The sequence below is a fragment of the Phyllostomus hastatus genome, unplaced genomic scaffold (genome assembly GCF_019186645.2).
Source record: "Phyllostomus hastatus isolate PE091 unplaced genomic scaffold, TTU_PhHast_1.1 phas_scaffold_46, whole genome shotgun sequence".
Lineage (NCBI taxonomy): Eukaryota > Metazoa > Chordata > Mammalia > Chiroptera > Phyllostomidae > Phyllostomus > Phyllostomus hastatus.
Window position 1 is genome coordinate 24,226,824 of NW_025334032.1, and position 15,028 is coordinate 24,241,851.

Below are 15,028 nucleotides of genomic sequence, written 5' to 3' on the forward strand. Positions count from 1 at the left end.
AGCAGCATTACTCTATGATCTGTTTGTTTCTAGAAACAAACTTCAGAAGAAACTAAATTCCACTTTATCTTGATTACTCTGGCTTGAATGTCATCAGATAAAGCACAGAACTCAGTAAACTGCTCAGAGCGTGTCACGTGTTCGTATCTGTCAGTTGTCTGACATCAGCTGGTAGCAAAATGCTGCTGTCTTGTGGCTCTTGACTGAGTTGGGTGTTTCTACGATAGCTTATGTTTAGTTTTATGTCAGAGGCATCTTTCATTTCTTTTCTTTCCGAAGGACCGTATAATTGACGCTGGCCCAAAAGGAAATTACTCTCGCTTTATGAATCACAGTTGCAACCCAAACTGTGAAACACAGAAATGGACAGTAAATGGAGATGTTCGAGTTGGACTGTTTGCTCTGTGTGATATTCCTGCAGGTAAAAGCAGTAACTTGTGTCCCCCCCCACCCACCGTGCCTCCCTCCCCAGGGACCAGGTGTATCGTTTGAAAGCGAGACATTCTTCAAGGTGTGATGCTCAGATGTTTATTCAAATAACTGTCAATAAGAAGTAAAAATCTCTATCCTGCAAAAGGGAGCTTAGCAAGAGCCTTTCTGTAAGAGAGGCTATTACAGAATTTGGTGTATCTGTGATTCTTCTGAATGAATTCTCCATGTTATTGCTCTCTATACAACGTAACCAGAGGGTTAAGCTTTTGTTTTCTTTTTTTAAGTATTGAAAGCCTGTGTCAAGAAACCATGAACTGGTTTCTTGGTTTGTTGGGGGTGGGGGTGTTGTTTTAGTTTGAAAGATCAGTGTGTTTCAAATTAGACATAAAAGCTCCTGAAGCCATAGTTACTGCTTTCATTTTTCCTTACCCGTCCAGCATCTTAGCAGCAAAACTTAGTTTCCCCTCTGTTACCTTTGTAGAAAAATGGCTTAAGAAGAGAAACATTGTAGCCAAAAGATTTAAATTGTATTTCTAGACTCACTGTGGACTGTTCAAGCCCAGCTAAGAGAAAGCCGGGGCCTCCTCGTCTGAACCACTGGATCTTTGTTGTAATGCAGTAAAACTGCACTTGGAACTCCCTGGCCATAAGGCATTAATTACTGGAAACAATATGGTTGTCATAATTCCACGGTCATACTGTGCATTTAGAAAGGAGTATAAATTAGCTTTAGAAAAGAGCTAACTAAACTAGAACCCACTTTTCTCAAGCAGAGATTTCAGAGTCTTGGTCTCTATCACATAGTTTTTGACCACTTCAGTGAAAAGGATGTGATGACTTTTGTAGCATATTTATTTTTGCCGCAAGCATTGGTAGAGGGGGTGTTTTCCTGTAGTTATTTCCCCCCCTTTTTTCTTTTTTTCCATCACTGTCTTCAGTGTAGAACATGGGGGAGGGGAAAGTTCATGGCAGAATCATCTCTTTCTCATTATGAGAATGTGTCTGTGACGGCATTTCTCTTCCCCTTGAGTGTGAGTATTTATTTCCTCATGTCCTTAGGGATGGAGTTAACTTTTAATTACAACCTGGATTGTCTGGGCAATGGCAGAACGGAGTGCCACTGTGGCGCAGAGAACTGCAGCGGTTTTCTTGGAGTGCGGCCAAAGGTCAGTTGTGCGGGTACCAGCAGTAGGCCTGGGGCTGTGGACCAGGCTTGTTTATGGCCGTCTCAGGAACAGCTGGCCGATGGGAGCCTGGTTTGATATGTGGACCTTCACCTGTGTTTACCCAGACTTCAGACTTTTTCTAGTGAAGCATATCTTAGTGAGATCTGTTAGGTTCTGAAAAGGCATTTGTATTTCTGATAGAATTTGAAGTTAGCAAAATCCTTTTTGAAAATTTTTTAAAATTCACAATATACTAAAAACCATTGAATTATACACTTTAAAATGGTGACTTTAATGGTATATGAATTGTATGTCAGTGTCTTTGCAATGAAAAAAAAGCACCTATTCAGAAATCAATAAAAATGAAGTCCTTGTTTTTTTTTAAAGATTTTATTTATTTACTTTTTAGAAAGAGGGGAAGGGGGGTAGAAGGAGAGAGAAACATCAGTGTGTGGTGTCCTCTCGCACACCCCCACTGGGGACCTGGCCTGCAACCCAGGCTTGAGCCCTGACTGGGAATTGAACCAGGGACCCTTTGGGTCACAGCCCACGTTCAGTCCACTGAGCTACATCAGCCAGGGCTGAAGCCTCATTTTTTTTTAAGATATTTATTTATTTATTTATTTATTTATTTATTTATTTATAGAGAGGGAAGGGAGGGAGAGAGAGAGAGAGAAACATCAATGTGCGGCTGCTGGGGGCCGTGGCCTGCAACCCAGGCATGTACCCTCACTGGGAATCGAACCTGTGATGCTTTGGTTCGCAGCCCGCGCTCAATCCACTGAGCTACGCCAGCCAGGGCTGAAGCCTCATTTTTATAACAGCACTGTAATGGGATAAGTTCTCCTGGTGTTTTCAGTTTGTTGAGCAACAGATGAATTTAAATGAATGTGTTGTAGGATTTTCCCTCCCCTTAAAAGCTTCATGCTCTGTGACCGTTAACACTGTGATCCTTTTCTCCGGCCAGTCGGCGTGTGTGTCAACACCCGAAGAAAGGGCAAAAAATGCTAAGCTGAAGCAGAAGAGACGGAAAATCAAAACAGAACCAAAGCAGATGCATGAAGATTACTGTTTTCAGTGTGGAGATGGTGGAGAGCTGGTCATGTGTGACAAAAAGGACTGTCCCAAAGCATACCACCTCCTATGCCTTAACCTGACTCAGCCACCATATGGTAAGCTGGACCTTGCAGCCCCTTTCTCCGACTTGCGTTCTTGCCAGCTGTGTGTAACTCAGAATATGCTCCCCTCTCCTTGGTGGAGCTGTGGAATGGGAATCATTGCATAGGACAACCAACCATAGCAAACAAAAGTTATGCTAGTGAAAATCTGTCTCTTTGCAAATTTGGGATACCCGTGAGCCAGCAAGGAAGGATTGGCTTCCTTTTTATTATTGCCATGGGTGAGTGCTTTGGACAGAATCTCACGTCTATGCCTAATGATGCACCCAGCCAGACCAGCGTCTGGCTGAAATCTGGAGTTGTGTTCGGTTGAATTCAGTCTCAGATCAGAGAAGGTGGGGACTTGGGTTTTTCATGGGTAATCGAGACAGGCACTAACTTGGGCTCGTTTCTCCCCCACCCCAACCCCAACTAGGAAAGTGGGAATGCCCATGGCATCAGTGCAATGAGTGCAGCAGCGCAGCGGTTTTCTTCTGCGAGTTCTGTCCACATTCCTTCTGTAAAGATCACGGAAAGGGAGCTCTGGTTCCCTCCGCACTGGAAGGCCTTCTCTGCTGCTCTGAACATGACCCCGAGTCTCCTGTGTCACCAGAATACTGGAGCAAGATCAAATGTAAATTGGAATCACAAGATCATGGAGAAGAAGTAAAGGAATAAATGGGTGGTGATTTCCTTTTTTTTCTTTTCATTTAAATGGGGGGAAAAAAGCAAAAAATAAGTGGACGATGCGTTCGCAAGAGGAGAGACCACGGCAGTGCACGCAGCCTTCGCCATCAGTACTGCCTTACTCGGTGAGAATGGAGCCTGCGCCGCAGAGGGGGCAGTTGGGGTGTCTGGTTTTCCTGTTTGTTCCGTTGGTGTGAGGATTCTGTTGTGGGGCGGGGTTGATTCCCTTCGTCCTTTCCTGCCTTTTGTTGTGCTTCAATGTCTTGCAGCCAGAAAAGGAAATGTCTTTGCTTTTAAAATAAGAGCGAGGAGAAAAGAAAGTTTGTTAATGAGATAAATATAGTCTATGATGTGTTCCTTGGGTGTTAAAAGCAAAAGTCACCATCATTCCTTTATTTATTTTCATTTAAAAAATTTTGAGAAGTGTCGTTCAGATAGTCTGGTGTGTGTGTGTGTGTGTGTGTGTGTGTAGTAGGAATTGGAGAAAGCCCTCTAGCAAAGGATATGATGATCGTTATATACCTCTGTACTGACTAGTGGGTAGGCTGACTTCTCTTTCCCTTCCAAATGTGTCTCGTAGTCTTAGAGAAGCGTTCCATGGAAGTATCGAATCTGGCCTCTTGCAAACACAATGCCTCAGTGGATCTTACCTCTGTGGTCTTTAAATCAGGTGGGCTTTGTGATATGATAAGTTTACATAGAAAGGTATATAATGTGGTTTTTGGTTTTGTTTTGGAGGAAAAAAGAGAAGTGGAGGTACTTACTGAGTTTGGAATGCTTTCCATTAACAGTGGGTATTTTTGATGAAGTGTGTTTATGTGGACAGGAATGCATAGTGTTAGAATGGTCATTCCTGTTTCTTGACACATTGATAATGGCAGCTAAAGGAAGAGGAATGGCACAGACCAAAAAAGTTGGATCATATAAGCACCATTTTCTGTCACACCCTGGTCTGACTTGGAAAGAATTGAGGACATTTTACTTTCTGTCCCTTCCTTCTCCTAATCAAACATTCCCTTTGTCAGTTGACCCCTCAGTCTTGTTTCCTGGTGAAACTCACAAATGAATTTGAATTGTATTTGACTAACTCTTTTTGGTTTAGTTCCTAATGGGGGCGGGGGCGGAGCATCTCAAAGTTGTATGTCAACAATTTCTGTTTAGTGCTATCCAGTACGTGAAATTGCCCCCGTCGAAGGAGGGAGGGGAAGCACTTCTTGTACAGGGTATGTAAGAGCCACACAAACACACTCCATCTTTGGAGGCACTTAGGGAAAGCTCCCAAGAAAGCAGTGTTAGCGAAGACGGTTGGCTGTGTTGCTTGGATCTCGTAATGCGAGTCTACCGAGATGTCTGCCCACAAAACTCACTTGCGTTTAATGCTTAGGAATATGTGTGTTCCAGTGTTCCTTGAATGAACTAATTAGTAATGTCAGACATTGTTGTAACACTGTACTAAGTAGAAGTCTAGAATTAGCTTGAATGAACGTTAACTTGCTCTGTGAATTTTGATGGCCTGCAGTCGCTGGTAGCATTTCTTTTCCCTCAAGAAGTACCTAGTGACCTAGGAGGTGCGGAGGGTGGGTGCTCTGCCGCATCCTTCGGTCGCGCTCCGTGTGTTCCCTTCTCCTGTCAATCTAGAGCTCTTCTCTGGTAAACAAGAAGAAAAGCTGTTTTGTGCCTCTCTTTTTTTTGTATGTAAATGTGCAATTGTACTGGATTTTGTCTTGTAAAAAAAACGAAACAAAACAAAAAACACTACATTTCCTTTACTTAAGCTCCTAAACTGCCATTTGCCTGATTCTGGCAATTAATTCTGAGGTAACTTGTTGGGCCTCCAATAATTCTATTGATTAGATATGGTCCCAAAAGAAAGAGCAAAATGGAAAATGCTATGCATGTTACCAACTATAATTGCTACAGGTAACATGAATTATATCTCACCAAAACACTAAACTTTGCTCTTGAACAATTATATAGTTTGATGTCCTTTTAAAAAATAATTTAAGAAAATCTAGGTTTTATCATACTAAAACTTTATTTTATATATGTATATGATAAATGTTTGCTTTTTAAAACTTACTAACATGAAGGATTTCCTTTAATATTCGAAATGCAACTCTTGTTGAAACAGTATCCAACATGAAATCTTATCTCCTTAGTGCTGTTTAATATCTGAGACTTTTATATGGTAAGCCAGGGTATATCCTATATACTACAAATACCTTAGGTTTAAGTATTTTTATGCAGTTTCTTCATTGTGTCACATTTTGTTTGTATATCTGTAAAAGAGCTCTGCTGAGACTTCTTAATCTTGGGGGGCAGGAGGGTGTGATGACTCACAGGACTGTTCTGCCATTTCAGCAACCAGGGTAGAGAATGAAATAGCTACCCCCAGCTCTGGCGTCTTTGCCCACGAGTGTCCTTTAGCCGTCCGCACAGCAGTGTCAGCCGTGCCAGTGCCAAGGGGCTCTTCTCACACCTCCACTGGGTCACTGTCGGCCTATTTATTATATTGTAAAGTTGCAGGTCCTAGAAGCAAAAAAAGCAAGTTGTGCTTTTAAGTGTGCATAGTATCCACGCACTGTGCTCGCCCGTGCTTCACCAATGAAATATTCCAAAAGACATATTGCACACTCAGTCAGAGGTTGGTGTTTGCTGACTTTTAACGAACTGTAGAAATGATCCCTGAAAGTATAGTCTTGTTACCTTTTAAATCTGTATGTGGTCAGAGCATAAATTGTTGGTTTTTATTCTTGTCCAAAAATGAAATGACTTTAAAACAGCATGAGATAATGGTGGTATTTTTTTTTTTTGCCTCATATTAATTGTCTAGAGGAAGAAGTGAATATAAGATTTTAGATAACCAGCAAAAGTGTCAAAAATTGGATCGGCAACAACTGAGGGTAGAATCCAGGGAAAGAATCCGGCCTCGGAGTGCAGGGAGGGGCTGGGCCCGGCCTCGGGGGGGGGGGCGCAGCCCTTGTTCCTGGAAGGCTGAAGCAGCCGGGGGACGCGATTCACTTTTCAAATATTTAATCAGGGCTAGAATTAGGAGTGAGGTGGGATTTGTTTTCATTTTTGTTTTAACAAGTTCCCACACTGTCTTAATTCTCAAAAATACTCTGGCCTAAGTTATGGAATAGGCTGATTTTTAGAACCATTGAAATTTGGATATTTCTGGGTGTTCATGTCAGGAACATATCTCAACTAAATGATAGGAATGGTAATAGTAATAGGGGCAAGTAAGGCTGCTCCCAGTTCCCTTCTGTCATTTCCAAGCATTTGGAAACATGCCTGTAAATAATGTCGTGAAATTCTGAGATAATCATGTAAAGGACCCCTAGGCAGGGCAGGCTCTTGGACAACTTTCTCTCCTGATTCATGAAGTGGAGTTTCCTTTTCGAGTAGCTTGTTGCATGGTGTATGCTCCAGTCAGGGTCAAACCCAGATCTGCAGTTGGGAAACAGGCAGCTAGGCCAGTTACACAGAATGTAATCTCTGGACTACCCAGCATTTGTTGCTTGTCTTTCATTTCATTTTAAAATAAAAGCTCTTCCTCTAGCTTTCACCTTCAAGTCAAGGTGCTGCTACTTGCCACGTCCCAACAGGATAAGAAAACAAGGTACCTTGGAGTCCTTGCAGCTTGGGAAGCTTACGTGTGATGTACATGAGGTACGCCGACACTGGGAAGTTGCTTAATGGGCAGAGCAAATTAGTTTTTGCGTTGATTCTTACAAGGCTGATGCGTCTAGCCATCCCAAGTTGTCCAAGTTGCAGCAGGCATGAAGTGATCATCTGGAATAATTTCCTTCCACCTAAGGCCACGTAGAATTGGTCTCTGGTTATGTGTAAACAAAGAGGAGAACTTGCTTCCATTTTCAGATAAGCTAGGGAGAAAATATAATTAGACAGCTTTGTCATGTATTAACAAATATTGAAAAGTTGGAAATTTGTATATACTGAAATCGACCAACTTTTTTCTGGGGTGGGGCACAGGGGGAAAGAGGGTTATATTAGGGTGAGGGCGGGGAATGATAATGTTTACCACAGGTACGAAGTAGTCACTTTAACATTGAGACCTCTGCCTCATTGAATTCAGGTTTTTTAAGTACTTGAAATTCTTCAGATTCTCCTTATTTTAACAGTTATTTTAAAATTTATGAAGTAGAAGCATTGTTTTGTATACTGTTTTGAAAATAAATAGCCTAGTCTCTTATCCTCTTTCACTTGGGTTAAAGGTAAAGTTCTGCAAATGGGAGAGCATGTTCACAGTAGAATCTCAGATTTAATGTACACATTTGAGGGAGAGACTCCTGCATGGGATACCAGCAGCATTTTTATGAATATTTTCTATATATGTTCTTCATTTTGTCATTTTGTCATTTTGTCAACCCAAGCACCTCTTCTTTCCTTTTAATATATGCCTGTGTAGGGAAAACACAGAAGTTTGCACTTATGTTACACTCCTAAAATGCTGGGTGTAACCTGTGTGTTTCAAAAACCATTTCCATTCTTCTTTCATCGGTCCATTGCTTAGGTGGCAAGTTCAGGTGCTTGTGGCACATACGTGTGAAAGGGAAGGAGAAGAGAATTACCTGTCCTTTGGTAGCCTCTGAGAGTCGTTAATGTGCAAATAAAAGGGAAAAGGTGAATTGTTGCCAAAGTCATTTACTGGGTCCTTGTTTCCTTATGTGACATTACTGTGTCTGCATATTGACAAGAAAGCAGCCTCAGGTTCCAGTACTCCCCTTTCTGCCGGCCACAGACTTCTGATAGGTATGAATGGCTCTCATTATCCCTCACATTACCTAGATTAGGTATTTATTAGGTGTTCTTGTCCATTTGGAAGTAGACTGGGTAAAATTTACTTTTACTTGGTTGTCATTTATATCGCTCCTTATTCCATTTGTGCTGTCACATACCCTATGTTAAAAAAGAAAATCGTTATTGCCACCAACAACCAAGATGTTAAATGATGATTACACCTGGCTAATAATAAGATTCTTTTTATATACAAGGGTGTGTGCATAATTGGTATTGATATGAGAAATTCATTTGTACCCACTTGTGATAATTGCACAACAAACACAGATACCTACAGATTCTGTTTTCATTTCCTTGTGATCTTTATCTATGATAACAACCTTTGTAGATTGGTTATTTCTGTACTTTGTTTATCTATAATAAACTTTGTAGATCCTGTGAAATGTTATTTTGCCTAAATCACTTGAGACTTGAGTCTTTAATAACAAAGCATCGATATTCACTAAAGTCAATCTCTTTTTGAGTTTCTGTGACTTGGCTAGAAGCTTGACACTAAGGGATTAGTGTTAATTTTCCCTGGGGGTGTTCCACTAGGGCATTACTGTATATTGACTTGATGTTGCCACACAGACTTCAAGATATATGATATTTTGGGGATTTTGTTGATTGACCTATGTTTTATTGCATAGTGTGAAATGTGCAAAGCTTGGTTAACCTGTATATAGATAGCTTATTGTTGACTAGTTATTGTGTATTTAGGATTGCCTGTACTATTTAAGCTGCTTACTGCTGTGTGTGCTGGTAGGAACATATAATTTTCGTATATTATATTTACTGAGATGTTGCCTTTTTTATTTTACAAATACTTTGGAATTGAAATGTTTTGGGGGGTTTTTGTTTTTTGTTTTATTGTTTTTTTGCTTCTGTGAGGATTAATTTGGAAAGGTTCTTAATGACATTCCACTGATTTCAGATTTTGCTTGAGATTGACTTCAATAAATTGTCCTGTATGTTCCAAATTAAATATGTGGATTTGCTCATTGCCTGTACTTTCTTGCTGTAACTCACTGGGCTAGAGGCCTTCATGGGAGGGAGTGGACCTAACTGCGGGGCCGCGTGACCCAGCACATACATCCTAGGGCGGTGATGCCTGTAGCACCCCAAGTCCTGAGTGCCAAGTACGTATTTCTTCAAAATGCTATGCTGCTAGTAAACTTGGACCCGAAAATGCAGAGGTTTGTTTTGTGATTTGTGTTCGTGGAAGAAAGGTCCTTAGAGAACGTTGCTACCTCCTTTGGTGTGTTATGAGACTATCCAGGCCTTGGCTAGTTGGCCAAGGACGTGACTGGGAGATCGCCATCATTTTCAGCCCACTGGTTTGTCAGATGGAAAGGTAACTGCTGCTGGACAGGACAGTGGGAGAACAGCATCGCTTGCCTTTCATTCCTTTTGCTAGGTGATGCTCTGAGAACCCCGCAAAGCCACTTCTCCCTGAAAGTGCTGGCCTGGCAGTGCGGAGGTGGCTGACCGCCTCCCTGCAGTTCCCCGACTGCCTACCAGAGGGCGATCGCGGGCACCAAGATCCGGCCTCCGGTGGGGCAAGGCGGGGGGCGGGGCGGGGCTGCGCGGCAATGCGCGGTGCGGCTCGAATCCCGTGCAGCGGCAGCCACGTCAGTGCGTCGGGCCGCCAGTCAGTGCGGCGCGATGGAGCAGATGAGGAAGGCAGTGGCGGGCTTCGGGGCCGAACTGGGAGTGCGGATCGTGCTGTTCACGGTCTTCCGGTAAGTGGTTTGCGGGTCAGACCGCCAGGTCCCCACACCCTCTTGCAGGCACAGGGCAAGAAGGCCCCCCGCGGCCTCCCGCTCTCATGCTCTGAGCCACGCCCGCACCTCTCCACCCCGAGGTCCGGGTCCTTCCCTGGGAAGCCCAGAGAAAGCTAACCAACGTGCTCCGCACGTTTGTTTGTTTCCCTTTAGGGTAACAGACCTCCTGCCCCCCTTCCAGAGGGTTATCCAACCTGAGGAGATGTGGCTTTACCGGAATCCATATGTGGAACCTGAGTATTTCCCCACCAAGCCGATGTTTGTGCGTACAAAACGAGCCCCTCTTCCGCTCCTTGGCACTCATTGTTGTGCTTTAATGCAGGGAGCATCTTGGCTCATTTGTCTTTGCAGGGAACTTATTGCTCTCTTTGTTGGTGTCCTAAGATGTTGCTTCCTGATGTGCTCAAGATTTTGCATCCTAATGTTTTAAGATCCAGATTTAGAGAGCAGCTGGCCTTCTGTTTTGGCTCAAGAGCCATGTTCTGTGAGCTGTTCCTTGGGATGGCCTGGAGTAGCTGCTCATTTAGAATGGTGCTGTGTTTGCTGGAAGAGCTGCCCAGTGCCCACTTAACCCACAGACACCGAGATGCAAACTCTATCTGTCCCGGGAACTGTGGGGTCTGGTGCATGTATGTCACTGCCATCCCTCTTCCCTGTAGGAGCTCCTTTGACAACTAGTTTTGTGGTTTGGTTTGGTTTGGTTTTTCACGTTTCCATGTTCTGGTTCAGGCCATTGCATTTCTCTCTCCGCTGACTTTGATCCTCCTGGCCAAATGTCTCAAGAAGGCAGACTCGACAGACAGCAAACAAGCTTGCCTGGGTAAGAGCTAACCCTTTCTACCTGGTGTCTTAGTGCCTAAGACACTAAGGACTAAGAGGGCAGGGGTTGTGACCTCAGTGGCCTCCACACACTGAGGCCTGTGTTCCTGAAGTAAGTGCCTGCCTCCTGCACCCCTTTTGTTACCTGTGAGACAGAAGAATAGCACAGTGAGCTTGGCTAACCTCACAGGCGTGCCTAAATGCCCCAGATTACATGTGCCTCGGAAATGTCTTCAGCCTCGTGCGGAAGTTCTCCCTGTACTACACTGGAGCAGTCAGTCATTGGGGGCCTGAATTATTTTTATACTGCACTGTGGTTGGAGCCTGACCATTCCTCTGTCTTGGGAAGGTCAGGACTGTGGTCTTAACGAGAGTGACCATGCTGTTCCTCCTAGGCAGATGCCACTAACAGTAAGTTTCTTTGCTTTCCAGCTGCCAGCCTTGCCCTGGTTCTGAATGGTATCTTTACCAACACAATAAAACTGATAGTGGGGAGGTAAGTGACAAGAGTTTGCCACACCAGGGTCTGTCTCAGCCATTACCTTGGTCGGAGAGATGGTTATCAGCACTCCAGCACACGTCTTTATCCTTTCTTTATCTCAGCCCGTCCTTTCTCCCCTCCTTACCCCCTAGTCCTGCAGGTGACACTTGGGTTCTTTCCTGCCCGAACAGCATTTCCCACTGACAGACACGGCAGCCACTGTCCTCAAGAGTACCCCTTGAAGCTGCACTGTGATGTGCTCTTTGCCCTAAAAAATAATCACATGCCGGAGTGGCTTTTTCCCCCATGAATAAAATACTGACCCTGGAAATAAGGCATTTCTCTTGGTGGTGACTATCCTAATCCAGTCTCATTATTTTGCCTGAGACACGACTTGACCGATACTTAACAGGATTATTGATGTCTGATACACCAAAAAATAGTTTCTGGAGTTGTAAACAACCACTGTTCAGACCATGCTCATTTCTTCCAGGCCACGCCCAGACTTCTTCTACCGTTGCTTCCCTGATGGGCAAGCCCGTTCCGACTTGACGTGCACAGGAGATGAGGACGTGGTGAATGAGGGCCGTAAGAGCTTTCCTAGTGGACATTCTTCCTGTATGCATACCATGTGGGCTCTACTCTGCTGTTTGGGGGTCACTGAATTTAATGTAGGAACGCCTCACTACTCTTGTTCTTGTATCTAGAAATTGGACAAACCCCACGCTCTTTTTTTAAGGGCCCCAAGATTTCACAAGCGTGAGCCTCGAATATTAGGGTATATATTTTTAAGAAGAGGGGAGGTAGCTTACCTTCATGAGATTTGAATATTTTATTACTGTATTATTTGCTAGATCCTACCATCTTGTACTAATCATAAAAATATTAAATAACCTTTATTGATACTGTATGTCAGGTGTTTTAGAAAGCATTTAAATTCTTACCTTATCTGACACTGTACTAGCCCAGTGACATGGACACTATTCTTAGGATAAATATTAGCTTCATGACACAAAAAGTCCTTTACTTTTCCTTTTGGTTCATCTTCTTTATAATCAATGATCTACTCCAGAAATAAACAAAAAAAGGGATAAAACATGTTCATGTCCCCTGGCTGCCTATTAGCAGATTAGTGGGGTAGCTTCCTTTAAAACACATACACTTACAGGTTTTTCCTCTTCTAGTTGCATTTGCTGGTCTGGCCTTTGCTTCCTTCTACCTGGCGGGGAAGTTACATTGCTTCACACCACGAGGTCGTGGGAAATCTTGGAGGTTCTGTGCCTTTCTGTCACCTCTGTTTTTTGCAACTGTGATTGCACTGTCCCGGACCTGTGACTACAAGCATCACTGGCAAGGTAAGTGAGGTATTCATGCCAGGGAAGCTTCCATGTATCACTCATCACCTTATCTCTAGGACTTGGCACAAAGGACATGCTCACTAAGTATCTGTTGAAAAAGAAAGAAATGAGTATGGGATTGTCTGGGTTCTGTACTAAGGGTATGCATTGATAAGTATATGGAAGATGAGAAAGTGCATTGTTACCTTTTAAAGAGATTTCCAAGGAGGAATTGTCCTAGATTTTCCCATTATTTTGAAGCATCATAATTCAGAATAAACTACAAGAAAGTTTTGACAACAAACCTGAAAGCTCCATTTACTTACTGTCTTAAAATAAAAGTCAGGTTCATTGCATGAGAGTTTGTTCAGAAATGAAATTAAAATTCAAGAAAATATAAAATTGTAATTAAATTGTAATGATAAGTAAATCAAAAAAATTTAAGTTAAATGATACAGTAAAATATCCAAATTACAGAGTATCTTCAAAACAAACCTGATAATTTTGCCCAGAGAGCATTAGGCGACCTATTTTAAAGAATAAACATTTTTTCGTAAAGAGAGGCAACCCTTGAAAAGCTTACTCCTTCCTATAAAACTCTAAATGGTGAAAAACCATGAAAATTGTTAATAGCATGAAATGAACCTATTATTTTTCTGAATTAAAAAAATTATAATCTAGTATACTTGGAAAAAGTCTTCTTATATTTACTTAACTAAAGATGTGTTTTGATTTAGTGTTTAGAGAACACTCTAATACAGATAATCCAGTGTAAACTATATGATCAAACTGAAAAAGCCCCAAACTTGGGTTTTTGCAGGCCAGTCAGAACAACCTGGAGGGCCAAGTTCTCTATACGCTGAGCTAACGCGATTTAAGAGTCTAATATGATTAAGAGAAGACTTTATCTCCTCTCTCTTCTAGATGTACTAGTTGGATCCATGATTGGCCTGACTTTTGCCTATGTCTGCTACAGGCAGTATTATCCTCCTCTGACTGATGCGGAATGCCATAAACCATTTCACAACAGAGTTGTACTTCCCAACGCACAAAAGATGTCTAGTGATCCTTATCATTTTGATGTTTAGAAATTGGAGCTACCTCTATGGAGAATTGTAGGTGAATCAGCCCGTCCTATCTGGACCGCGGTTAAGATAGGAATGTCTTACCTTTGACCTCTTAAGAGGTACAGTGAGGACGTCAGCACTTCACTTTTGCTTCCAAATGATTATGCAGTTTTGTCTCTGGTCACGTGAATTTAGCATGAGGAGTCAAAGATCTTTTTTTACTGTGATATGCCACACATTCTGATAAAGAGATCTTTCAATAGTCCTCCAACAGCTTATGAATCTGGTCCATCAGACTGGTATCCCAAGATCTACAGTGTTTTTACATTTAATTTAAATGCCGTTCTTGGAAGGATGTTGTCACAAAGAAGCCTTTGCATAGCCCCACTTTATCTTAGGAGCTAAGTTAATTATCAAAACTTCATTTTCGATACCTCAAAACCTTAAAATTTAGGGGCATGACTAAGTTATTTTGGTTTAGTTTACTTTTTCTGGTGACAATTCCATAAAGCCTTAAAGAGAAAAGTGTCTGTCTGTGGCTTATTTACCATTGTCATGCATATCTTATCCAAGTCCCCGCAGATAATACTGTGGGCATAAATAATCTGTCAAATTACTAAATAAAAAAGGAAATGGTTAGGAGTATGATTTCAGTGCTAACAACTGATGACTGTTACTACCTCATTTGTCCTTAACTGAGCTCAGGAGTTTCCTTCCCTCCCTTCATGAGTAAAGATCTGCCCAAATGCATCAACTTTGCCAACTGGCTAAGGCACGAAAGAAAAATTACAAGTATCATTATGTGGAAGACAAATAAATCCTTTTCTGTCCCTTCTTCACAATGAGCTGTAAGGAACAATTACAGGATACCATCAGAATTGATGCTACAGTGTCTGCAACTACCTTTCTTTTTATTGAGATTATATGTTAAATATGACCTTGTCTTATGTATTTCTTCCTATAACATTTTCAGTATATCTCTTTTCTCCAGTAAATGTGATATTCAAATAAAATGGTGAATGTGCTTTCTTTAATATGTAAGTACCATTTGAGAGCTGGAACATTTTCACAGTAAAACAACTGGTTTCCTCATCTGACATAAGTGACTCAACTACAGTAGCGGCAGCCACAGATTTACCTTATAGCTGCCATGCTTTAAATTGTTTTTTTTTTTTTTTAATTCTGAACTACATCTGCCTATGACAATGAAAACACCAGTAAAGGGACTTAAATGTTAGTTCTTTGCCCGCAACTTTTATTTTTTAAATTTGTTTAATAATCAATAAGGGAAGAGA

General features: G+C 42.1%; 2 protein-coding genes across 7 annotated transcripts in view; both read left to right on the forward strand.

The window, feature by feature from the left end:
- Window positions 1–9,217, forward strand: part of NSD3 (nuclear receptor binding SET domain protein 3) — a 112,500-nt gene extending 103,283 nt beyond the window's left edge. For all 5 annotated transcript variants that reach the window (XM_045821670.1, XM_045821669.1, XM_045821672.1 and 2 more), the window contains 4 exons: window positions 280–421; window positions 1,492–1,598; window positions 2,566–2,770; window positions 3,192–9,217. In XM_045821670.1, the coding sequence (XP_045677626.1) occupies window positions 280–421; window positions 1,492–1,598; window positions 2,566–2,770; window positions 3,192–3,433 (696 nt within the window). In that variant the 3' untranslated portion in view covers window positions 3,434–9,217. The remainder of the gene's footprint in view (window positions 1–279; window positions 422–1,491; window positions 1,599–2,565; window positions 2,771–3,191) is intronic.
- Window positions 9,218–9,893: 676 nt separating this feature from the next.
- Window positions 9,894–14,746, forward strand: PLPP5 (phospholipid phosphatase 5). 2 transcript variants are annotated; one of them, XM_045821486.1, is made up of 7 exons: window positions 9,894–9,987; window positions 10,183–10,291; window positions 10,759–10,849; window positions 11,281–11,344; window positions 11,823–11,947; window positions 12,514–12,684; window positions 13,591–14,746. In XM_045821486.1, the coding sequence occupies exons 1-7, from the start codon at window positions 9,911–9,913 to the stop codon at window positions 13,752–13,754; spliced, it is 801 nt and encodes a 266-aa protein (XP_045677442.1). In that variant the 5' UTR covers window positions 9,894–9,910; the 3' UTR covers window positions 13,755–14,746. The 2 variants fall into 2 exon arrangements, with proteins under 2 accessions (XP_045677442.1, XP_045677443.1); XM_045821487.1 differs by having other exon boundaries at window positions 11,823–11,917.
- Window positions 14,747–15,028: the final 282 nt, after the last annotated feature.